Source organism: Apodemus sylvaticus, chromosome 17, assembly GCF_947179515.1.
Source record: "Apodemus sylvaticus chromosome 17, mApoSyl1.1, whole genome shotgun sequence".
Taxonomy (NCBI): Eukaryota; Metazoa; Chordata; class Mammalia; order Rodentia; family Muridae; genus Apodemus; species Apodemus sylvaticus.
In genome coordinates this window covers 46,984,618-47,009,737 of record NC_067488.1, presented here as the reverse complement: position 1 = coordinate 47,009,737, position 25,120 = coordinate 46,984,618, and the positions used below count along the sequence as shown (strand labels likewise).

At 54.0% G+C, this 25,120-nt stretch overlaps 1 protein-coding gene across 1 annotated transcript; it reads left to right on the top strand.

Annotated features, from left to right (window-relative positions):
* The first annotated feature begins 8,429 nt into the window (after positions 1-8,429).
* Ift27 (intraflagellar transport 27) lies at positions 8,430-24,634 on the top strand. Its single transcript, XM_052161353.1, has 7 exons — positions 8,430-8,754; positions 15,165-15,244; positions 16,065-16,124; positions 17,178-17,237; positions 18,577-18,694; positions 19,536-19,645; positions 24,385-24,634. Exons 1-7 carry the CDS (start codon positions 8,721-8,723, stop codon positions 24,481-24,483), a joined length of 561 nt encoding a protein of 186 aa, XP_052017313.1. The 5' UTR covers positions 8,430-8,720; the 3' UTR covers positions 24,484-24,634.
* The last annotated feature ends 486 nt before the right edge of the window (positions 24,635-25,120 follow it).

Sequence of the window (25,120 nt, the reverse complement as noted above, 5' to 3'; positions counted from 1 at the left end):
CAGGGTTAGATGACTATGGACCCCGAGTGCTGAACTGAGACAGCTTTTATAAGTTTACGACAAAGCCTGCAAATCACAAACCAATCATTTCTTAGCATGGAGAGCCCGCGAAATGCAAGCCAATTGATTTGTACCACTCCATAGTTTTTAGGCCAATCAGTTTAAATTATCGGAGCCCGCGCTCAGTGAACCAATTAGTTTCCTATAATGTCTATAGCTGCGTGAACTCCTGCATAAGGTAATGGCGTAAGTTTACAGAAGCAAGATAAGCTTAGCCCATTTCCAGTTACCCTATGGGGCCAAGATCACCTATTCAAGGCCTTTCTGCTAGGTCTAAACAAAGGGCGGGCTCTGGAATGTGACCTTTTACCTAGTTTCTAACAAAGCGAGATAGCATTTTAAACTACTGATTTCTTGGGGTCATTAGAATTAGGCTGTATTATTTTCTATCCTTTCAGGCAGCTGCTATAAGATTGGAGGGACTCAGCAGCCAGCAGAGCAGCGCGGCAGTGGTGACTCTTGACAGTCATGCTGCGAAACAGAGATTCTATCACATTCTGTATTCACCACAACACCCACCGTGCTGACTTGGCCGCTCTCCAGCAAGAAGCCAGCTCCCCTCTCTCATTGCTGAGGCCTCTCCAGGTCTCAAACCACTTGTCACTCTCTCTGTGTGTAAGGCTCACATCTGTGAACTCTCAAGAAAGGAGTGAAGAACGATCAGTTCCGCAGATTGCTCTGGAGAAGGTTGCCTGAGGATGGGAAACAGAAATGTTCCTGCTGCTTTGTGAAATACCCCACCCCACTCCAACCCCCGGCTAGAGCAGGAGTCAGCTGCAGAAAGGCTGTTCCCCTCTTGTCACAATCCAATCCTCCATGCTTTGTCAACAAGGTTAGAGAGGCCATTGCCACCGTGTGGGGCCAGCCTTGGAAAGGTCCTTTCAGAATGTAGATGTTACAGAAACACCCAGTTCTGCTCTAAATGACTCCCTTTGGTATTTTATGTCTGCCTAAAAGGCATTACCTCTGGGTCTCACATTCCTTGCAAAGGAAGCTTCCTGCCTTTGGAGAGGAGAGAGTCTTTAGATTAGGAAATTACCCGTCTGATTATTCATTAGCTTTAAAACGAGGTGCTCTAGAATCATAGTCACGGGTGGCACCTGTCTGATTTGCTGTGTCACCATGCAATGTGCTCTCTGCACATACTGTGCACGGCCTCAAGTTGGGTCCTGGGATCCATTCCATCTTCCACAGAAGGAGACGGAGGCTCAGCTGGGTCTATGAGCTCTCCCAGGGCTGCCCAGCCTGCAGCTGGGAGAGCGAGGCTTGGGGCAGATCGGAACACTATCGCCAGTCCTGCAGTTTGTACGCCAGTCTGATGGGTGTCTCGGTGGAACCTCCGTGTCCTCCTCTGGCAAATGGCTGGACCAAAAGCAGAAGCTCAAGGAGGCCAAGAATGTCGCACAGTTTGTCACCTGCATCTTAGCTTTGCAAGACCCCAAGTGTTTGTTCCCACCAGATCAGATCCGGGGAATTCTAAAATTCTTCTAGGTGGGGGGCAGGCAGGCAAGCCTGACATATGTACTTGTGTGGTTTTGTCTTGTTTTTGCTTTTGAGACAGCATCTACCGTACTCAGGCTGGGTTTGAACTCGTAGTCTTGAGACATCCTCTTGCATTGGGCTCAAAATATAGTTATTTTGAGGTACACACCACTGTCCATGACTTCATAATGAGTGTGAAGGTATTTGTGTGTGTGTGTGTGTGTGTGTGTGTGTAACGTGTGTAACTGCATGTGGAGTCCAGAGTTCACCTCTGGTGTTGTTCCTCCAGCACCTTTCACTTTATTTTATGGAACGAGGTCTCCTCCTGGTCTGGAGCGTGCCAGAGAGACTCGCTGAGTGCGGAGAATCTTCCAGTCTCCCCAGCACTGGCCTCAAAAGCTTTTGCCCTACACCCAGATTCCTTATGGGGTCTCTGAAGATGAAACTCAGATCCTCAGCTTTCCAACAGTTTCCAAACTGCAGTTCACCCACAGAGCCACCGCCCAGCCCGTGTGTTTCTGAGGCAGGCTCTGGCTCCCGGCTCCCTGAGGTGTAATTTGTTTCTAGTCAGACTCCTAATGGAATCTCCTAAGTCAAAGGTCCCCCTGCCTCTCCTACCTGAGAGATCAGGAATGTCCCTTTGGGTCACTTGGTCTCACCAGGTGTAAGCTGGGAGTGTGAAGGGCCTTCTCTCCCACTAGCTCCCTTTACAGACTGTGACAGACACTGTTGTGGGAATTCACAGAAGAGCTCAAAAGTGGAAAGGCTCTAGAATGTTCTGGAGGCTCCAGTCACACCCTACCTCATCTAACCCCAGCTAACATGCTTGGCCAGTCCCATCCAGCCTTGAAGGGCCCTCAGCTCTGTGGGCCACCAGAAGGTATCTTTTTAACACCACTATGTGCCAGCCACAAAGGCTACTTTGGGGTGCTGGTGATAACACTCAAAGTTACCTGGTGGAGGTGCCAGGGAACTAGCCTCTGAACGGGGACCATCCTGGTGGCTGGGAGACCTCTGGTTTTTGTCCAGCGCTTTATAGTTTGCGATGCATATCTTAGGCAGTGGGAGCTGTTAGGCTACACCTTCACAGTAGCTATTAGAGAGAACAAAAGACGTGTGTGTGTGTGTGTGTGTGTGTGTGTGTGTTCTTCTGTCCAGCCATGAAGTGGCCTGCTGTGTGACAGTCACAGAAAGACTGGGGGGAGGGGACACTCAGGAAAGAAGGATGGAGGCAGAGCCCTAGAGAAATATCAGCGAGGGTGCCAGCTACACCTTGCCAGCTGCTAGTTGAAAATGAAGTATTGGGTCAAGGAAAGAGGGAGAGACTGCACAGAAGCCCTGAGGCAGCACAGGCAGGATCCAGCCTGCTGGTCCCAGGAAGCTAACAGTCCCAGACAGAGAGCAAGGCACTGAGGCATGTGCCACAAGGTAGAGAGGTCAGAGGACAGCTTGCAGGTCCCAGAGCTCAAACTCAAGGTTGCTAGGCTTGGCAGCAAGTCTTTACCCACGCCAACCCCCCCCCACACACACACACGTGAGCCCCTTCCCCCCCCCACACACACATGTGAGCCCCTCCCCCCACACACACCCATGTGAGCCCCTCCCCCACACCCTCCAGCCATCTCACTGGCCCTAAAAATGTTTAGGGATCACCCTGGCTGCCTAGTGGAAACGAGACAGTGGAAGTCAACAGTGGATTTTAAGAAAGCCAGAGAACACGGCTTGTGCTGTTTTTGGGAAGCCAAGGGACAAGCTAAGATAGGGTCCAAGGAGTTTCAGGCAACAGGCAACAAAAGCCAGTCTGCACAGGGTGGTGTGTCCTCCAGACTCCCGGCATTGTGGAGTGTGAGGGTATCACAAAAGGAAGAAGAAAGAAACACACTTCAGGAGAGGTTACTTTGTTGTAGCGGAGTTTGGCCGCTGACAAACGGAAATGTCTGTGCTGTTTGAGCCCTCTGAACATAGTGACACAAACTTAGTGAGCACAGCACAGGATCCGGGGTAGACATCCAAGCTGGCGCCTCCAGGGAAAGCCAATTGAGTTATCTGCCCACCACCACGCTCCTAGACTCTCCCCCACCCAGGAAAGGACAAGACACACTGAACATAAAACGTTCTGGAAGAGCATGTCTGGGCTTTCACAGAGGAGCTGTCAAAGGGCTGTTAAAGAAAGCCTGGGGTGACTGACTCAACTTTAAGTAAAAGAAACTCCAAAGATCTGGAAAAGTCAAGAGCCCTTGGCGCCTGCCTGTGGCTGGTGTTTTCCCCCGGCGACTGCTGCCCCCTGCTGACCAAATCAGCATATGGCAGCCTGCCCAGCAGGCAGGACCCACAGCTATGGGCGCTCCCACTTTGCATTCAGAGCACGCGGGAGGTGAGTCAGTCCTGCAGCCTCTGCTCTTTATTGAGATGTCCACTGCCAAGCACTGCACCAGCAGAGGCACAATCAAGTGGGCCCACACGGGTGCCAGGCACACAAACCTCAAAGGTCATTGCCACAGGAACCTTCGCACCAGATGTGGTGCCTTGCCTTACAGCCGATTGTAATGCAGAGCACGGCTGCAGCCTCAGGCAGCCCCCCAGGAGACCCAGCGTGTCCCAGGCTGTGCATCAGAGCCGGTGTTTATGAGTTTTCCTGCTACACATCTATGTTCTGTCATGGGAACAGGTAGGCCAAATACTGAGCTACTGGGACCAGAGAGACAGGCAGAGGTGGAGGGGAGGGAGGGAGGGAGGGAGGGAGGGAGGGAGGGAGGGAGGGAGGGAGGGAGGGAGAGAGGGAGGGAGGGGAGGGGTGATTTTCAGACCTAAGCAGTGTGGTCCTCAGGATTTCCATTTTAAACCAGTAGCCTTTTCTAAGTGAGCAGTTTCTGTGCATGGAAAAGTTTGGTCGCACCCCTCCCCCAAGGGGACATTTGGCAATGTCTAGAGACATTTTGTTGTTGTCTACAGAGGTATGGTGATTTGGGTAGCTAGTAGGTCAGAGATCCTAGCACATAGTAGCTCCCCACCCCCAAGCAAAAAGCGCCCCCCCATTAGGGTATCAGCCATGCCCAGGAGAAGCCTGGCACAACCTGGCCCAGGGTCTCCTTGGGGGCAGGGTCTGCGTGAGGCTGCGGCCCAGCTCTGCTTTAGTGACCCGCATTCACAAGACCCACAAGGTTCCCTCCTTCTCTGCTCAGCACTGGCTCGGACCTGCATGCACCAGAGTGATTGAGTCTTAATTCCCGGAAATCATTCCTCCCGAGGCGCAGTCTAAACTCTACAAGGTACGACTCCCCCAACCATCGCTTTTGTACCCAACAATCTTGCTACAACACTATGTGGGTGCATGGACCCCTAATGTCATCCAGACAGAGGGCGGGAGGACCACAGTGTGAGGATGGAGGAGCCTAGGCTATGCAGTGGATCTGAGCAGCCCGGGCCTTCTGCACAGAGTGTGACCGAAGTCACCACATGGCTTTGTACTGCAGCTCACGCATGCTGCTGTCCACGCTGTCAGGAGTCTCAGGACCCCAGAATGATCCCAAAGTCCCTGGGAACAACATGTCAGCAGCTGCCTCTGTGACCCCCTCTCAAGCAAAGCCCTCCATGCGAAGAAGCAGTGTCCCCTTCGCTGTCAGCACCCACAGCCCCACCTCCAGCTTTGGAAGCAGCACTGTCGCTGCTGCCAACCCTTCCTCTTCAGCAGAGAATTCAGCTCACACTCAGAGTGCAGTCAGGGGAGAGGGAGGAGCCGGGAGCAAACTCCCCACATCTGCACGATGGCTGCACCCCTCCCACTGGCAATACCTGTGTGAGAACTGGCGTGGGAACTGGTCCTTGTTGACTGCGGACATGGCCTAGTGGAGCCCTTGCCTAGTGGGCACAGGGCCCTGGATTCAAGTCCCAATACCACCGACAATAAAGAATAAATAAAACAACTCGTGTTTATCATATTACCATAAGGGTAAACCCCATGAGATTCATCCCCCACCCCCGCCCCCCGGTGTCTTACCATGCTGGAGACTGTCCTAGACGCCAATGACCAAAAGCTATTAAGTGCCTCTTCTCACGAAGCTGACCTTTAAGTGGAGAATTCTTTTTTGTTTTGTTCTGTTTTTGTTTGGTTTTTTTTTGGTTTTTCAAGACAGGGTTTCTCTGTATAGTCCTGGCTGTCCTAGAACTCACTCTGTAGACCAGGCTGGCCTCGAACTCAGAAATCCGCCTGCCTCTGCCTCCTAAGTGCTGGGATTACAGGCATGCACCACCACCGCCTGGCCAAGTGGAGAATTCTGCAAAGCACCATGGCATATCCTTTCCACTGGTGGCCAAGGCCAGGAAGATAGTACAGGAAATCAAGGTCACAAGCCGTCAGATGGAAAGAAAGTCTTCCCATTGAATGCCCAGAGATGGACTGCTAGGGACATGTCACTGGAGCTTCGAGCTGAAGGTCATGAGGGACAGAACCCTGCAGCCATGCTAGGAACCTTACTTGTAAAGGCCCTGGGGTAGGAACACTCTCAAGGAAAAATACAGCAGCCCCGGGACTGCCTGAGAATGGCTATTTGCAGGTTAGTGTCCATTGAAATCGCCTGGGTGCCCGGGGAGCTCATGGCACAGCATGAGGGCAACTGTGCTCCTGCCCTAAATCTTCCCTTACCCAACACAGATTCCAGATATCTATAGACAGTCTTCTCAGTCTCCTGCCTCCCAGCGGGGCTTGGGTTCCGCACCCCCACTCTCCACCCTATGGGATGAATTCCTCATAGAAGGCGCCACCTGACTTTTCCAGAGAAACACCTCTTCATCCAGACAGGACAGACAGGATAGACAGACCAGAGAAACCCTGCCCATGCCCAGTGTGGCAAACCAATCAGATTACAGGGGTTTGTCCCAGAAGCATAGACAAGGGCTCCTAGGGGAACTAACTCTGAGGCACCATTAGCTCCAACAGTTCCTCCTGACACAGGCATCTTCCCAGAGAGACAGTCCCTCTCCAAGTGCTCACGATCGATCAGAATCCTAGGACCCAGTCAAAGCGAGAAGGCAGCAGTGGGGTGGAGAACTCCCCCTGGCCAACCTACAGCAGCAGTGCTGACCCAGCATGGTGGACATGCACCCCACTGCACCCCAAAGACTTGTGTGTCGAGAGCCTGGCTCGCAGAGCAGGGGTGATCAGATCTAAGGCTTTTAGGGGAAGTGATGGAGCTCTGATTTCATCAGCGGACTACTGATCCCTTGATGGAGACTGTCTTAGTTCGGTTTACTGCTGTGAACAGACACCATGACCAAGGCAACTCTTATAAAGGACAATATTTAATTGGGGGCAAGCTTACAGGTTCAGAGGTTCAGTCCATTATCATCAAGGCATGGCGGCGTCCAGGCAGGCATGGCGCTGGAGGAGTTGAGAGTTCTACATCTTCATCTGCAGTCTGCTAGCAGAACAATGGCTCCCAATCAGCTAGGATGAGAGTCTTAAAGCCCATGCCCACACTGACACACTTGCTCCAACAGGGCCACACCTTCTAGTAGTGCCACTCCCTGAGCCGAGCATATACAAACCATCACAGGTACCTAAAGTGATGAGCTACTGAGAGGTGACTGGGTCCTGGGAAATGAAACCTAGTTGAAAGAGAGGGGGACTTTGGGGTGCAGCATATCCTGGGAACCCTTCCTTCCTCTCTCTACCGGAAGTGGCTATATGTTTATATTCTGCTATTGTTATGATGTTCAACCAAATGGCCAAACTAAACCTTTCTGCTTTTAAACAGTTTCTCTCAGGTGTTTTGTTACAGTAATGAACCCCCAATGCACGGGCCTACTTCCTTTTCCTATGAGTGGGTTTCTGTCTATTTCAGAGGTCTAGAGGTTACGCGCCTTGCCCAGCCATATCTCATTTAGTGACAAAGCAAGAGGGGCTCCCAGGAAAGTCAGGTGGCATTTACCCACCCCTCCCTCATGAAGGGCGACACCAGGACGGCTTCCTTTCATTCATAATGGAGGAAGTCAACTGAGAGGAAAGCACAAATCCGCTCAACAAGGTAGGCCCGTCCTCCCATCCAGTGCGGCATTATGTCGAATTAGGCCTATTTTAGATTTTATATTTTAGTTTAGTTTAACTGATACGTACCATAAAGTGATATACATTTACATATGCATATACTGTATGAGTTTCCATCAGGACTAAGGTCTCTATCCAAATATTTTTTGTTTCTTTGTGAATATTCCTCCTCTTTTCCCACCTCCGGAAGGTGCCCAGCAAGGGAGCTGTCCTCAGTTGCTTGCTGTGCAAGCAAGCAGGGCCTTCCTGTTTCATCCACACAGTTAGCTTCTTCCTCATTGCTCAACGTTGCATTCTTCCTCCCCGCTGTTTCAGTTTTTAAGGTTCATAACATGCTCGGGCTTTAAAGATAGTATTTTGGTTCTGGCCATGAAGCAAAGGTTAGGTCTGTGAATGTTCGTTGCACCTGGGGTCTGGGAAAGGTACCAAGAACATCGAGAACCTGCGACCGCAGCTTCCTTTACTGCGCAGGCGTCATTCCAGCGGCAGCGTTTCCCCCCAACCCCCTCTCTCCGTGTGGGCGAACCCATTCCCAGGAAGACGGGGTGTAGTACAGATGGTTCAAACCATGCTCTGGCCAATCAGAAAGTCCCCTTAATCCCCACCTCCAGCCGCTTCCGGGTTGGGCGGCTTCGCCAACGACGCAAGGCGGTGCCCTTGGACGGTGATTGACATCGTCTAAAGCCATTGGCCAAGCTGAGAGCAGTTAAAGAGTAGAAACCTCTCGGTTTTGTCCGGGCGAAGGGAGACGGGTTTTCCCCGCCTCCTTCTGTTATTGGATGTCTGGAGTCTCCGAGCATTTGATAGCAACCAATCAGAGGACAATATGGAGGGAGGAGGCGGGTTGACGATGGTTGCCAGGAGCCTGTTTGGCGCGACTCTTGGGACCAGAAGAACAGTGGTTGTGTCCCAACTCTTCTTCGTCCGCATCCGAGGCTGGGCTTGGAACGGGTTCTGTCCCGCCCCACCGGCACCACTGCAGGCTGCCTGGGGCCTGGGGCCCCCTGTGCACCCAACCCTAGCACCCGGGCCACCATCCATCACTCCAATACGGCCTCAGGCCCTGGGGTCAGCTGTCCCCGAATCCTAACCCCTTTTCAGCGCTCCATCCCCACCCCGGTAGTAGCTGGTTACTATGGTGAAGCTAGCTGCCAAATGCATCCTAGCAGGTGAGTGCTAAATGTGTTTTAAGGCGTGGTCCCCAGAGCCCTAGCCGTCCTAACTCAGGTAGTTTTGGTTCATGGTCGCGTCCACTGTCTGTCTCCCTTAAGAATGGCTGTAGTTGAACAACAGCAGATTCTAGAAGGCGCGCGGGGCGTGGGGGATCACGACACGACACCGCCCCTCCCCTAGGGCACATTTGCGGATGCAGCTGTGTCCCCGGTCTCCCTCCCATATTTTGAAATCACCTTCACCAGGTAGACTTACAAACTTGAGCAAATATTTCAGTACAAGCATGAACTGAACCCCAGAGTCAGGGGTGGTCAGCGTTGCTGGTCCCACTCCCTCTGATGTCAGGAAGATGGGCGTGGGTGGGGCATGGATTACGGCACGGTGCAGCTGAGAACCTGAACTTGGAGTTTCCCCTGAAGTAAGAAGCATATTATTGTTGACTGACATGGAAATGACCTGCCCAACTTGTAGAGCGTGCAGGAGTGTTATATAGATATGTGCAGAGTGAGTTCGTGGTGCTCACACCCGTGGGCTTGCCTTGAGCCAGACTGAACATTTGGAAGCCTATACTACGTTTAGCTTGTAGCCTGGTTAATGGCAGAGCACGTGTGGCAGAGCACGTGTGTCTACTGTGTCGACACTGCATGCCAGTGTCATTTGGAGGTATTTCATTTAACCTCCTTGCCACAGCACACACGGATAGCTTCCGTGTGATCCTGACGTGACTGGGGCACTGAGTGGTGTTGCCAAGGGTGAACCCCCTCAGTGGAGGTCGAACACCCCATCCCCAGATCCACCTGACTTCTGCCTGTGGGTCAGAAGTCTTGGCCACTCCTTGTTGTGACAATATACTGGACAGGAAATAGGGAGTTTATTGTGCTTATAGGTCCAGAGGACTGTCCATCATGGGGGGGGGGGGTGGCGAGGCATGGTGGCAAGACTGGGAGACAGGCTGGCCATGTCGCATCAACAGTCAGGAAGTGGAGCACTGGCCCTCAGTTCCCCTTCTCCCTTTTATTCAGTCAGGGGCTCCAGCCTGTAGGGTGCCATCACCTTTGGGGGCGGACCTTCCCACCTTAACCTAAGCTAGACACTTCTTACAGGCATGTCCAGAGACTTGTGCCTTCCATGCTTCTTCAAAAGATTAGCAATGGGGGTGTCTTTTGATCTTTATCCTAAAGAGTAAGAATGAGGAGGGTGGGGCGGGGGGGGGGGGACAGTACCTGTAATGACTTTACTAATTTGAAAATGAAAGTGTCATGCAGAGAGATGAGTGCGGGCTGTCACTCAGACCCTAGTGCTGCGAAGGAAGCCTGTCTCTGCAGAGAGTCTGTAGTTCTCAGGGTGCCAGGGAAGGCAGTGTGGTGTAACAAAAGCAGTCAGTCCTTGCCCAGTTCTGTTGCTTTGGACAGTGTCCAGCTTCTGCATGGGTAAGTTGGGGACATTTTTTTTTTAAAGTTAAATTTCATTTTAAGTGGGCGGTTCTGCCTGCTGCTCTCCGCTAGCTCCTCCTTGGCTGGTTAGCTCTCGAGGAGCTCCTGTGGTGAGCCCCTCTCCTTAGGCTTGGCTATGTGCTGGCCCCGTGTCACACCCTCACAGTCTCCTGGCCAAATGCTCACAGTCACCAGTCAGTCCTCATGTAAGACAAGTCGAGCAAGGCCCAGGGCAGTGAAGACATTTGTCCTCGGTCACACAGCAGAGCTGCAGTGCTGTGTGATCCAGACCCAGGTAATCTGCTTGACCCCAGTCCTCCTGGCACTGTGCCCGTCACATGATTCCAGCCCCAACCAGAGTCATTAGCTGCTCCTGACCTCCACTCCAGCCTGGTCCTCAGTCTACAGCTTCTGCTTAAGGCCTCCAGGATGTTTCCCCTTGGGAGCCTCCAATGGAACTATATTCAGATTCTTAGTCTCTGCGCATGCGTGCCCTCCCCCTCCCTCTCTCTCTCTCTCTCTCTTTCTCTCTCTCTCTCTCTCTCCACACACACACACACACACATACACACACCCTTCCCCTAGCTTTTTCTTCTCACCCCTCATAGGCCCACGTGTTCTCTCACATAATCACCAGTCCACACATAGTCACTCAGCAGATGTTTATTGAGCATCTACTATGTTGAGTCACCATGTAAGCTGCAGTTGGCCCAGCACCCCCACCAAGAAGATCCCAGATGTGCAAGTGTGAATCGTGGGGCCCTTCGAGTGTCAGACTTTGCCGAGTGCCTCAGGCACAGCTGTCGCTTCTTTGGCTTGAGATGGAAAGAGAGGGGGCACAGTTGACAGGCAACTGTGTTTTATTTATTGAACCAACAGCAGTGTGCACCAGACATGGGACACACTGATTCATTAACTCTGGCAACCCTTTGCAGTGGGGCCTTCACAGAAGCTGCTAGCCTATCTTACAGATGTAGCAAAGTGGGCAGGAGGAGTTAAGTGGCACAGTTACTTAACACACAGCTAGGGTGGCACTGGAGTCTGGCATTTTGGGGATGCCCATCTGTCTAGTGGTATGGGGACAGTGGCCACACCCCCCTGGAGTGTAGCCATAGCACCCTGTCTGATTATATGATCCTGATATGATAGCCACCCTGGTGAAGACAGCAGAAGGGCAGGTGACCTCGGAGGCCACACAGAAAGCCAGTTGAGCTTTGCCCAGAGAGAAAGGACAGGATCCAGACTCAGATTGGAAAGAGGAGTGGTTGGGGAGCTGGGGGGAGAACAGGCATACCCGTCCAGATTTTCTCTAAGGGACAGCTGGAGACGGTTGTAGTGGTCGCCTGGGACCTGACTGGAAGAGCTGTAGGTGTGTGTGGTGGGTGAGTGAGAGAACTCACGGCCATTCTGTTCTCTGACTGCCTCTCTGGTGAGGCTGAGCTGGGCTTGGGAGTCAGGGACAGTTAAAGACAGAATCAGTTCCCGACCGTGAGAGTCGGGAGTCAGCCTGCAGCCTGCAGGCGCAGAGACACACAGCAGTGGTGCAGACCTGGAAGGAGGCCACTGAGCTAGGTGCAGGGACAATCTGGGGAGGGACAATGCCTGGTAGGACAGCACTCAGTTCAGCCACACTAGGGCCATGTCACCACATGCCACGTTGACACCAGGACCTGTTTCTTCTGGCAAGGGGGACTCAGCCCAGCTCCAGAGCCAGGTGCAGGCCAGTCCTTTTCTGCATTCAGGACAGATGTGAGGCCCCTGTCCTGGTGACAACTACACTCTACATGAGTGACCGTCATGTAGGGGCACTGGGGTAGTCAGGTGGGGGGATCACCACCTCCAGGGCTGGGCAGAGAGAAGCCCAAAGAGGGGGCTTCCAGCTCTGCAGATGATGTGTGAGCTCCTGGGGCGGCCTTGGGTAGTGGGGCAAAAGCCCAAAGCGTAGGCTTGAGAGGCTGGCCAGAGCCAGAAGGACAAGGAAGAAGACAACAGGAGAGGGGGGGAGGAGGTGGCCATCATATCCTCAGACAGCGAGGCTAGGTCCACAGCGTCGTGATGAGCAGGCGGTAGATGGAGAAATCACTCAGGTCTGTGTTGAGACGTGGCCATGGACAAGCAAACGGCAGAAGACAGTGGAAGCCTCCACAAGGGCTGGAAACACAGCCAGCTTGGGAAGGAACCCGCCTAGAGCAGCAAGGGTCAAGGAATGGTAGAAGCCAGGGCTCTGGGAGTAGCAGACCCCTCTCCTCGAGGCCCAAACTAATGAGGTGGAGGGGCTAGCTAGGGCAGAAGAGGCAGAATCAGAGCAGGGAGGACAGACCCCAGCAGTGCCCACCTTTGGGAAACTGAAGAGGGTTTACACATTGGGGTGGGGGGAGCAGAGGAGCAGGCAACGGCGACAAAATAGAGCCTTGCAGGGTCCCCACAACCACACGATGGGTGGCGCGGGGAGGGGGGGCAGTTGGGGATTGCTGCAGGCTACCTTCCCATCTAGAGGGTTCGCTAGTGAGAGCCCAGGAGTAGCCACTGGACTTGGCAGTTAGTTATGAGGTCATGAGTAGCCTCCCACCGCAGTCCCGTCTTCCAGCCCTTGCTCCGGCTCCGGCGAACCCCTCCACCCAGCAACCACGTGGGCTCGCAGGCTCTCGAGGTTTCCCGTGCTCCCTCGGATGCTCTGCTCCTCAGCTGTGCTGTTTGGCTTTCCGCTTGTCATGCTGTTGCTCCTAGAGTGTGTTTATCAGTTCCCCTGCCTCTCCCCGCTCAGATCCCTCCTCGCAGCCCACACAGGAGTCCCGCTGCCAGCCTCAGTGACTGGCAGGCAGCAGAAAGATTCACAAAATTAGCAAAGTCAATCTGTGGGGAATCTCCCAGGGAGAAAAAGCCAATTTCCTCCCAGGTTGAGGAACAGAATGGGTGTCAGGATGGTAGTGACTTGACTCCCATTCTGGAGTGGGGAGGGGGTCATCAAGGCAAGCATGGAGAAGGAAATGCTGGGCCGTGTGCCCTGGGGCAGGTGGGACCCGCAAACCCTGAGAGGCCATAGTGAAAAGAGCCTGAAGGTGGTATTTGGGGTAGTCAGCCGGACCGGCCTGGTGAAGCAAGGCAGTATTAAAATCTCAGATAGTTCCCTAGCTTCTGCGAGCCTGGCTGTCCTCATCTGTGACCTCAGTGTGTGTGTGTGGGGGGGGGGGGGGAGGGAGGGTGACAGCACAGCACGGGAGGGACAGAATGAGAGTGAAGAGCTTGTGAGGAGAGCGTGGCCCGTGGCTGTTCCCTTCTAAGAAGCACCAGCAGGAAACCAAGTCCTGAATGGCTCACTCCGCCCTCGCACAGACATGGAGACACCATAGCAGTCCTGTAATTGTCTCATACAGGAAGAGTGCAGGTGGGAGAAGTCAGGCAGAGGGAGCCACTGTGAAGCAGACAGAAGACAGAGCTTGTTCCAAGTGCTGGGAATCAAGAAACACGGAATGGATGTTGGTGGCAGCAGCGGTGGTGGTGGTGGTGGTGGTGGTGGTTGTGGTGGTGGTGGTGGTGGTGGCAGCAGTGGTGGCGATGGTGGCGGTGGTGGCGATGGTGGCGGTGGTAGTGGTAGCGGTGATGGTGGTTGTGGTGGTGGTGGTGGTGGCAGCAGTGGTGGCGATGGTGGCGGTGGTGGCGATGGTGGTGGTGGTAGTGGTAGCGGTGATGGTGGTGGTGGTGGTGGTGGTGATGGTGGTGGTAGCGGTGATGGTGGTGGTGGTGGTGGCGATGGTGGTGGTGGTGGTGGTAGCAGTGATGGTGGTGGTGGTGGTGGTGGTGGCAGCAGTAGTGGCGATGGTGGTGGTGGTGGTGGTGGTGGTGGTAGTGGCGGTAGCAGTGATGGTGGTGGTGGTGGTGGTGGTGGTGGTGGTGGCAGCAGTAGTGGCGATGGTGGTGGTGGTGGTGGTGGTGGTGGCGGTGGCAGTAGTGGTGGTGATGGTGGTGGTAGCGGTGGTGGTAGCGGTGGTGGTGGTGGTGGCGGCAGCAGTGGTGGCGATGGTGGTGGTAGTGGTGATGGTGGTGGTGGTCGTCATGGTCACGTGTCTGAGGGTCAGGAACATGAGAAAGCAGGTGTCCTGAAAACACCTGGGCAGTGGACTGAGAGTCAACATCCTACTCTCAAGGCCGGAAAGATACCTGAAGGTCAGAGGAGGTCAAGTGGGACAGTGGAGAGAGCAAGGCACCCTGAGCTGTCCCCATGACGACCCGGCATGAACTCTATGTGAGACCACTCCCTCCTATTGTGGAAAAGACTCAGATCTGACCTGGGCCTGAAAACTGACAAGAAACTTTTGTTTCTAATGTGTGGGTTCCTGATGCTGTTTGTTGAAGAAAGAGAGGGAAGGGCCCAGCCGGCAGAGACCATTGGAAATGACTGGAGATGTGGGGTGGGGTTTGCGTGGGGTGTAAGTCTGGCAGCTCAGTGCTCACCTAGCAGGTGAAGTTGGAGTCCATCACTTGAAAATGAGATTTCTCTCAGGGAGCACAGCCTCTTGACTTCCTGCCTGCCTGCCCAGATGAGGGAGCAGGCAGTGGCTCAGCCAGGTGGGGTCACGAGTTGCTGCTCCCCTTTTGCAGGTCAGACCCTAGCTGAATTGGAGTTTGAAAGCGACAGCTTTCCCCACAGGGTGCACTTTGGTGGAAAAACAGAACTTCTGCTGCCAGGGCTTGGGAGCCGCCTTCACTCCTGTTACCGTTACCTTGGGTCATTCTTCTAGTTGATGAGGCTATGGGGTTTACAGAAACGTTCTCTGGCCTAGATATTCATTAAAGATGGGGTTTCCCGGACCTGTTGCCCTGTGGGCAACCTTTCTGCTTCCCATGAGAGCTGCAGACATTTGCTCTGAAAACTCAACAGAGTTTCTGGTTTCGAGGCAAGCACTCTAGAGCAGGAGGAGGTTCTCATGTCAGATGGGGTCCAAGCGGTGACTTTTCTTCTACTCTGGCCTCAGGAGACCCAGCTGTAGGCAAGACAGCCCTGGTGCAGATGTTCCGCAGCGACGGGGCCCATTTCCAGAAGAACTACACTCTGGTGAGCTGGGCCGCCCACCTGGGGACTCTCTACATTCACTATGTAATGAAATGTGGCAGTTAACCATGAGAGGGTGACTTGGTAAGGTCCCTAGATGATGCCCTAAGAGGCTGAGAAGAAATGGCCACATGGAGATCCAGCCTACACTGGCCACCAGTAAGGGACCAACCAGGATAGCACATGGTTGCTAGGAACAGTGGAGGGCAGGGACTTGTAACCGCAATTTTGGTTACTTTACTGGATTCTTTTCCCTTCCGCCCTTCTCCACTCTTATCCCTTCCAAGCCCCCAAGACTAAACAGGAGAGAAAGGAGGTCAGAGGGGAAAGGGTGAGTCACTATCGTTAGACTACTTCCTGTTGATTAGGACCATCAAGTTCCTTGAAGTGAGTCCTTTGTCAGGACATCAGCAAGCAGGAGCAGAGGGAGCAGCAGCCTCCTCTCAGGTTCTGGCATTTTTATACCCTCTGAAGAGTCCCCAGAATTCCAAATGTAAACTATCTTCAGCTGGCAAAATCACACCCCCGCCAGAGCACGAGGCAAATCATAGTCATCTACTGAGGACAGACTGAAGCAGCCCCATATCCCACAACTGGGATAAAATCAAAAAACAAAAACAAGCAAAAAAGAAAAAGAACAAAGCTTATCTGTATTTTTAAAGAAATCAAAATTCTCACTATGGGGATTAGAAGGCTCTCACGGCCTCTGACTTCTGCTTGGGCTGGGAATGCCCCCTTCGAGGAGATGGATGGGCACTTGCCTCATTCTGATTGCCCCCATGTGGGGGCCCCCTAAGGCCTGTGATCTTGTTGTTCCCCGCAGACAACCGGAGTGGATTTGGTGGTGAAGACAGTGCCAGTTCTTGACACAAATGACAGTGTGGTAAGTGGTGAGGGCACTTGGGGCTGCTCCTGTAGGCTAGGTTTCCCTCACTGCAAGGGTAATGGAGTCATGGAACATGGATACAGGGAACCTTCAAGGGAGGGACTGGGGTATGGGGACAGGATTGGGATGCAGCAGGCCTCGCCAAAAAGAACTCGTTATCTTTTTTCTGAGTTCTTAACCGGATCCCTCCAAAGACTCCCACAGCTCTTGAGGGAGACTGGCATCGTGCATGTCATGTTTGTCACAGCATCATGTCATGTTCGTCTGGGCGATCCCAGGGAGACAGGGTCTGTGGCATTCATCAGATGCTTAAGGAGACCTCTGAGCAAAAATAAAGTCACAGAAGTCCCCAGTGCCACAGGAAAGGCTGAGACAGGAACCACACTATACAGGGCCAGACCATGGAGCAGGCAGTGCTGCCCACCAGGCCTTAGAGCCAGGCAGGAGGTGGGCACCAGCATGAGGCCCAGGGATCTCTGAGGGAGTTTCAAGCAAGCAGCAGTATTTGGGGAGGGGGGTCTCCACCTGGGCAGGGAAGGCTCGGAACTCTGTGTACAGAGCACATGTTCACTGCCTCAGAGCAGTGACAGGCTGTCCTACTTTAAGCACCTTCCCCAGGCCTCCTAGGTGACCTCCTTTATCAAGAGTTGTTAGCCGATCTGAGAGTCCATTTGGTTAATAAAGCACAGAGCGGCCTTTTGGACACCAGAACACTCGCCAGCCTGCTTAGCGTTCTGTCTTGCCAGGGGGGCAGTCTGCCCACCCCCACCCCACCCCCGCCATTTTTGTGCTTCAGGTTGGGAAGGGTGAACCACCTGCCACCCAGGTCACACCAGGTAGACGGAAGCTATTCCTCTGCCTCTTGGGTGCTCCGGACTGTTCTCGCCATCTCTCTGGGGCCTCGGAGGAGGGTAGCGCATGTGTGAAGGCAGCCATGGGCACGGGCACGTGCACTCGGTCTACACGCAAGCCTCGTGTGCCCCCAGCCGAGTGGGAACCTTGGCCTGACTCTTCCCGAGTTCTCTCTGACACGAGTTTTTCTGGCCCCAGGAGCTCTTCATTTTTGACTCGGCCGGCAAGGAGCTGTTCTCCGAAATGCTGGATAAGTTGGCAAGTAGCGTATTGATATGTGTGTTGTTGATGTTTTCCCCCTCAGCACCCACTTCTGCCCAACCCCTTGCCCCTGTGGCACGTCCCGTGGGGATGCCCTGGGAGTGGCCAGGCAGGATCCTTTAAGAGTATCCCTCCTACTGGGGCTCTGAGCCACATGGCAAATATAGATGTTCCTTCTTATCTGTCATGGTCAGCCCCAGCTCCAGAACGTGCCAGGAGCCATGAAGTTGGTCAGTCCTTGTAGCTGCCCGCCCCCAGCCTGCTGATTTTAATAGCAGCTCTCCCCAGCCTCCCAGGACAGGACCTCTGATCCCTTCCCCTCTAAGGAGGCCTAGAGTCAGAAATGGGGCTCTGCCCTTTCTACCACACCAAGGGGGGTCACACATGGCACTGAGCATATTCTGCTGGGCTGGCCTTCTAAGGAGACTAGAAGATAGGACTCTGCAGGCCCCACAAGGTCACTGATAACCCTAACAAAACAGGGCCTACTTGTATGGGGCAGTGGTTCCCAATGTCTGTGCTTCAGACGGAGGGGTTACAGCCCAGGCAGGGGCATCTTGTGACCTCATCAGGGGCAGGTGGCAGGACCTTTAGGAACTCAGAGTCCATCCTCTAGGCCAACAGCCTTCAGCTTGGAATCCTGGCTCTTCACTGGGTGACAGAACCCCCTCCAGGTGTGGTGGTGTATGCATTAGGTTGATGGCAACACCATACAAGAAGACAAAGTGTCCCCAAGTTTTTGAAAAGCCCACCCTTATGAAGAAGATCCACAGGCTAGGCAGTGGAGGAAGGTGTGCCCTTTGCAGCCTGCACTTTGGGAGAATACCATAGCCTCGTAGTAATGATGGGTTCCCAAAAGAACTGTGGTGCATGAGTTAGTAGAATCAAGACAGACAAAAGAGAGCTTCTGGGTGGCAAACAGCCCTGTCCTGCCCAGCCTGGCTGCCCCTGGAGCCTGTCACAGGGGGCCAGTCAGCATCCTCTCTGAGCTGTTGGCTTCAGCTACAGAGTGAGACTCTCCCAGACAGCCTCACTCACTGGACATCTCAGTGACTCTCAGGCAGCTCCTGACGAGGGGTGCCTGCCAGCCTCTGCCATCTTCCCCCAACCCAGGCTCAAGCTCCTCTTTCCCTTGTTTGTCCCTCATGAGTGCCACTGCACCTGGCCTCCCTTCATCTGTGGTGACCTGTGGCCATCTGTGGGTGGGGTAGTTTCTCAGCCCACACCCCTCCCTTACCCGCCTCCTCGAAGGCCCATGTTCTCTCCCGACTCCCCATCCCCATCACAAGAGCCCCTGTCACATCCTTGAAACAGGCTTCTCCTGTCTCTTGCTTAGTGGGAAAATCCCAACGCCCTGTGTCTCGTCTACGATGTGACCAATGAGCAGTCCTTCGTCAGCTGTACCAAGTGGCTGGAGAAGGTCCGGTCTCAGACGTCGGGCGTCTCCCTCCCAGGTATCAGCTGTGGATGGGCCTTTTTCCAACTCCACCTCTGTCCTTCAACTCAAGGGCCTCAGGTCACTGTTGCAAGCCCCTATGGAAACAGAACAGGGGCCTGAATCCCTGACTTTCTGACCTCTGTGTCCTTGCTCAGCCTCTAAGTGGTCTTGAAAACCTCCTCCCCGAGCCTGGGGGTGGGGAGCCGGTGCCACCCGCCAGGCAGAGCTGAGAGGGCTGAGATAACAAGAAGGGCGGGGCTGTGTTCCGGATGGATGTTTCCAGAAAGCTGACTCCAGGGAAGGATCCCTCATTTTCCCCAGTACGCCGGGCAAAAGTCACATTCCATCCCGGGTGCCACTCCTGCACGCTTTAAATCAGTTTCTTTCTCATCCCTGTGTGAGATCAACAAATTCTCCTCATTAGAGGCCAGGGAAAGCGGCCTCCAGAGACGGGCTGAGAAATTAGCGCAGCCGAGGCAGCTGGGAACGGAGCTCAATTACCTGAGTCCCTGACTCCGAGCCCAGGCCCGAGATTAGCATTAATGACCACGTCCGATGTTGGCTCCACAAGATGAGAATTAGCACAAATGCTCCTCTAGCCTTGGTCCAGGCCTGCCTGGTGCTCACAGCCTAAAGGAGGTGATGAATAAAGATATATTTTGAAGCCATACAACGGCTCTGAGCTGAACTGCAGGTGCACAGTCTGTCTTCTGTGGCCCTTGGGGACCTTCTGTGCTGGCACATACCACCTCAAGTGGGCAGCATCTATCACTTGATGTGTCACACGCCCCTCTCTGCCGCCGACCTCCCGTCCTGCCACCTCAAAACCTAATACTGTGGTTATTCCTTTTGAGTAGGTGTTTTAGTGGGAACCAAGACAGACCTGGCTGGCCGACAGACAGTGGATTCTGCTCAGGCCCAGGCATGGGCGCTGAGTCAAGGCCTGGAATTCTTTGAGACATCTGTGGTGAGTACCCCCACCCTCCGAGCCACGGGGCATGGGGGCGGGGAAGGGCCTGTGCTGGAGGTTTGATCATGACCTGGGATGCGTCAAGTGGATCTGCCCACCAGGTGCAAAAATCTAAATTAGAACCGATGCTCACATTTTACCCAGGGTCTCTGCTCAGCGTATGTCATCATGAGAGTCTTCTGTGTGGCACTGTGAAGCAGTGCAGACAGCCTACCCTGGGCAAAGCTGTGTGCATCTCTCTTGGGAAGACCTTGAAGTATGTGGGGGAGGGCATGGGGCGGGGCCTTCCACTTCCCTGACCCTTGCACTCTGAGAGCTACTGAAGGTCACACGGTGTTTCAGCAGAGCCTACCGTGTAGTTCTGTGAGACAGGAATTGTCCCCCAGTTCCAAATTCAGCATTGAAGTGAGAAAAAAAAAGAGTAGCCCCAGGCCCACATGACCAGGGCGCACCCAGTCCCGGGACCTCCACCTTCTTCTCATACCCAAAGGAGCATCTAGTGTCATTTTTGACCTGAGAGCCACCTTGCAGTGGGAGACTCAGAATGATGGGCAGCTGCCGTCAGGGCTGTGTGGCTCGGTGAAGTGCCTTCTTACATCTGAAACCCTGAAAGTTGTCAGATCCCTGCCCTGCGTCTCCTCCCACCACAGGCATGCGGGTGGCCTAGACACCACTGTCTCGTAAGCAGCCGCGGCCCTCCCTCAGGAGCATTGCTGGAGAGTCCTGTTTGGCCTGCAGTGGCTACGTTCCTTGCGGTCTCACCTTAGGGTCTTTAGACCCAACTATATATATATATGGCTTTCCAGAAAAGCCAGCGGGAGTGGTGCATACTCTCCGTGTCACCTCCTCCAGCTGCAGGCTCTGTCATGCCCACAGAGCCGCCCGAGCCAGCCCTCTGTTGCGGTGTGGACGTGGACATCCATAATGTCCCTGTGTGTCACACTTCCCCAGACAAGGCCTTAGCTTCCAGGGCAGGGGCTCTGCCTTCCAAGGGCAAGAAGCCGACCTGCCTCTGGGACCCTGGGCATGGGGTCCACTGTGGGGCCACGGGCGCTTCACCTGTTCATACAGGGATAGGAAGCTGCCCTGGGCATGGGGTGTCCACTGTGGGGCCGTGGGCTCTTCACTGTTCATACAGGGATAGGAAGCTGCCTCTTAGGGTCCATCATGCCCAGGAATGAGTCTAGTTAGCGCCCAGTAAACACTCACCATGCTAGTGTTTTAAAACAGACAACGATCCCTTACTATAGGGTTTTTACTGTTAACTCCTTACTAAACCCCAGAGCCAGCAGTTGGTACAGAGGTGGGCGTCACCCGTCTCCGAGTCAGTGCTGGATCAGTTCAAATGAGAAAGCTCCCACTACACAGGGCTCCCGGCTGTGTCGAGCTACACACCTGTGAGAAAGCAGCAAGCCGTGTCCCTAACAGCTCTAGCAGTAGCTCCCCATCCCCCCTCTTCTGCCTTCTTCAGTCACACACCCCTCCCCCAACACCCGCTATTCCCCAGAAATTAGAACCCACCCCAGCACATCATCAGTCAGTCACCCAAAGCTTCTGGTCAGCTCCGCTCAGGTGTCGGGAGGGAAGGATGTGCATAAATTCCGCTTGAAGAGGCTGCGGTTGAGTGCCCAGTATTAACTGTGCGAGTTAACTAGTCCCCCTTGAGTTGCTGCTAACAGGGGCACCACTGGCGGCTCGGTTAAGAAAGCCGTAATTAAAAAGGGAGCATAACCCGACGACGTGGTTGGAGATGCTGCCAGGTCTGTCCCCTCCTCCCCCCTCCGTGGTCCTTTGGCTCCTAAACACCTCTTCATGCCTTGACATCTCCAGCCCTTCACCCCACAACAAAGCCAAAAAGGATTCCTTTGAACAAAGTTTAAAGGATTTTCAAAACCCAAATTAAAATCCACTGTTTCTCACTGAGGTGGGATAAGTATAAAGTGCAAGCCAAGCCCTTGTCTCTGTGAGGAGGCGTGCCCTCCCAGGCAGCCGAGGGCCTGCTGCTTGATTGGTGTTGCAAAGATTGTGTTTCCAGCCTCACAGCAACCTGACAAGGCAGCTGTTCCTGTCTCTGTTGTTCAGTTAGCAGACGGACTCGGGGAGGCCATGCGTTCTCCCTCGGTGCACAGTCAAGGAGCAATAGAATCAAGAACAGAGTGCAGCCCTGTCCACCTGCAAAGTCAGATCTTCCAGGAGTTCGAACCCTTGACTCCTCGGCGAACCTGCTTGGGAGCGCTTGGCAACAGAATTCTAGGTCAAACCAAGAGCTAGTCTGAGCCTCCTCCAAACATCGTCTCCCAACAGCCTCCTCTGTCAGTGTCCAAACTGCGCACAAGATGATAATTAGTCATTGGATAAAAGGGCTTCTGTCGCTGGCGGCCCCCTTAATGCGTTTGGAAAATGGTTCAATTTCCATCTATTTCCAGGCGCTCCGTGGTGTCTGCAGGGGCTCCTGGGCATTGAATTCCTTACGTTTTATGATGGGTTCTCCCAGCTAGTGCTTTGGAGAGCTTTTGACTCTGTCTGAAAACCCTCCCACAGGGTCTCACTGCCTCCTTCCCTCCACCCGGTGCTTGAGGAAACTCTGGTTGGGAGGGGGAGGGAAGCTGTTCAGTGACATTGAGTGGCCTCGACACAACGGCCACACAAGCAGAAGCGAGAGGCTCGTGTGCCCGTGTGGAGCCTGGCACAGCCGCTCCCTGGGCAGCAGACTGTCCTTCTTGCTCAGTACACTGGGCACTGCGCCCTGTTCAGCGATGCCCCCTGATTGGGAACTGAGGAGGGTCCTGTGCACGGGTGCCCACTGGGCTGCAGACTGCCCACCTTGCCCAGCATGCTCTCGGCACTGGGCCCTGTCCACCTTTGCAGCATGCCCTCCCTCAGCACCAGCCGGTTCAGCGACTCCCCCCCTCCCCCGACTGCACTTCTTTCTCCTTGGCTGTGGGGTTCAAGCAGCCTGCTTCCCCCAGGCCCGGTACACTTCTGTCCTTTTTATGGCCACACCATAAAACAGTCACCTGCCTGGGATCAGGGTGCGCTGCCCAGCTGGGCCACTCCACCCTCTTGGCTTCATCCACTCCTTCGCAAAGTGTGGCCACACTGACTTCCGGGATATCTCCCTCCCCCCCATTTCCATCAGGGATACTTTAGTGCCTCTTCTGGCTGCGCCTTTGCCAGCCACTGAAAAGCTTTCAGGCAGGCCCTTGTAGGCTCTTAGCTGCAGTTCCCGTCTGCAGTGTGGTAGGCTCTGTCTGTCCGCCACTTTGTTCTTTAAAATGCCCAGGCGGTATGGTGCTGTGTGCCTGCAATCCTACCACGTGGGAGACGGAGGTGGGAAGATTAAGAATTCAAGGTCAGCCTGGATGTCCTGGCAAGAATCTATCTTAGAATGATGATGGTGGTGGTGGTGATGGTGGTGGTGGGGGTAATGATGGCGATGCTTATGCTATGATGAAGTGGTGGTGGTGATGGTGATGATTATGATGCTGGTGATAATGATGATCCTGGCAGCTAAGGAATGTGCCTCAGGTGGCAAAGCGCTTGTCTAACATGCAGGGCGCTCTTGAGTTTGATCACCAGTACCATGGTACATACCTGTAATCCCAGAATTCCAGAGGTAGAGGCAGGAAGATTAGAAATCCAAAGTCAGCCTTGACTATTGTGAGTTCCAAGCCAGCCTAAGCTACATGAGGCCTTATCTCATAAAACAGACAAAAAGGCAGTCTGAGAGGCAGGCTCTCCTGTGTTGGGTCCCATGGTGTTGCAACATTGGGCCCAATTTAAAAACAACAACAACAAAACAAAACAAACAAACAAAAAAACCCCACAGACTTGTGGAACTGGAACACAGAAAAAGCAGACCCCACATTTGAGATGAGTAGAGGCCACCGTGTCAGGAGGGCACCGAGCATGCACAGGCATCCAGGCATCCTTTCTCCCCGCAGCCCCTCTGACCTCTGACCTCTGACCTCGTCATGGAGGGCCCGCCATGGACTCCTCTTAGATGCAGCCTAAGGCAAGCTCCAAGAAACCTCTGGGCACCTTTGGCCATGAAGAACAAGGGTTTTCACTCAGCTCAGTGGGTGCCACCCCAGGGGTCAGGGATGAGGAAAACTCCTGTCAGACCACCCGCAGAGAGCCAGCTCTGCTCCTTCCCCACTCCCCGCCCTGCCCCACCCGCCATGGGAGGATCCATGCATTCTTGCTGGGATCTGGCGCCATCCCAGAAGTCTCAGCTTATTCCTTTGCAATAAGCCTGTTTGCGCCCCGCTGGCCTTCCTGGTCTCTGGGGTGAGTAGGACTCTTCTGCAGTCTGGTATATGGAGTAGGGAACTGTAGGCTGCACCTCTCCTGACTCGGCTGTGCCCAGGAGGCAGCCTGTGGCCAGACTTCTCCTATAACACATCTGTCTGCTGTCTTTCTTTGGCCTTTGGACCCCTGTCAGAGCTAAGTAAGGGGACTCATAGTCACGTCCTCCACACAGAACCCTAGTGGCCGCAAGGATGGCTCCACAGAGAGACCTCAGCGCAGACCCACGGCATGCCCACCCATCACATGGCACGCAGCTGTCAGTGCGTCCATCTCAGTCTCCCCATGAAATCCACATCATGACAGCAGCTGCCCAAACAGCATGAAGATGCTCCCACACCAAGTGTCAGGAGCCGGATGGGAGGGAAGCCTCTAGCAGGCGCCTGCGTCCCCAGACTAAACTCTCACGCCCCTCTCACCTCTTACAGAAGGAGATGGATAATTATGAGGCCCCGTTCCACTGTCTGGCCAAGCAGTTCTATCAGCTGTACCGGGAGAAGGTGGACATATTCCATACCCTGGTGTGAGGGTACAGTGGACTGTCCCACAGGGCTGGCCACTCTGGGCTGGGCTGCTGTGAGCCCAGCAGACAATCGTCTTTCCAGGAGACAGAAGACAGGATTGCCTGGTACTTCTCAATATCACCACAGTTTTCAATAAAATGAGAAGAAAAGAGTAGCGACTGCTTCTGTTCTTATTTGGGGGCTGTGCCTTTTCCGAAGCTTCCTTGGCCCATCACAGAGTACGCCTGACCCCTTTCTGCCCTTTGTGTATAGGGCCAGCCTGTTCTGCAGGCTCTGTAGGCCTTCATTACAGAGAGCCAGCCCCAGGGGGTCTGGAACTGACTGAGCCTCTGCGGCCTCAGTACATGGAAGCACCTCTGTCTGGAGGACCTCCAAGTTCCACACTTTCTCGAGGTGGCTACTGTCCCTGGGGAAACAATGGCCCCTGCCTACTTCCCTGGGTGCCTGCCGCTTAGCATGAGGTTCAGCCAACCTCTCCAGCTGCACCCCAAGAACCCTGAGTTCACAGACAACGGAGAGATGGCCTCTTCCTGTAAGGGTCACCTCTCCACTCAAGAACTGGGCGGCTGTGTCTCCCTCTGCATTGAGCTAGATGGCTTTCTGTGCTGTCACAGCCTCCAGATTAGTCCTCAAACACCAT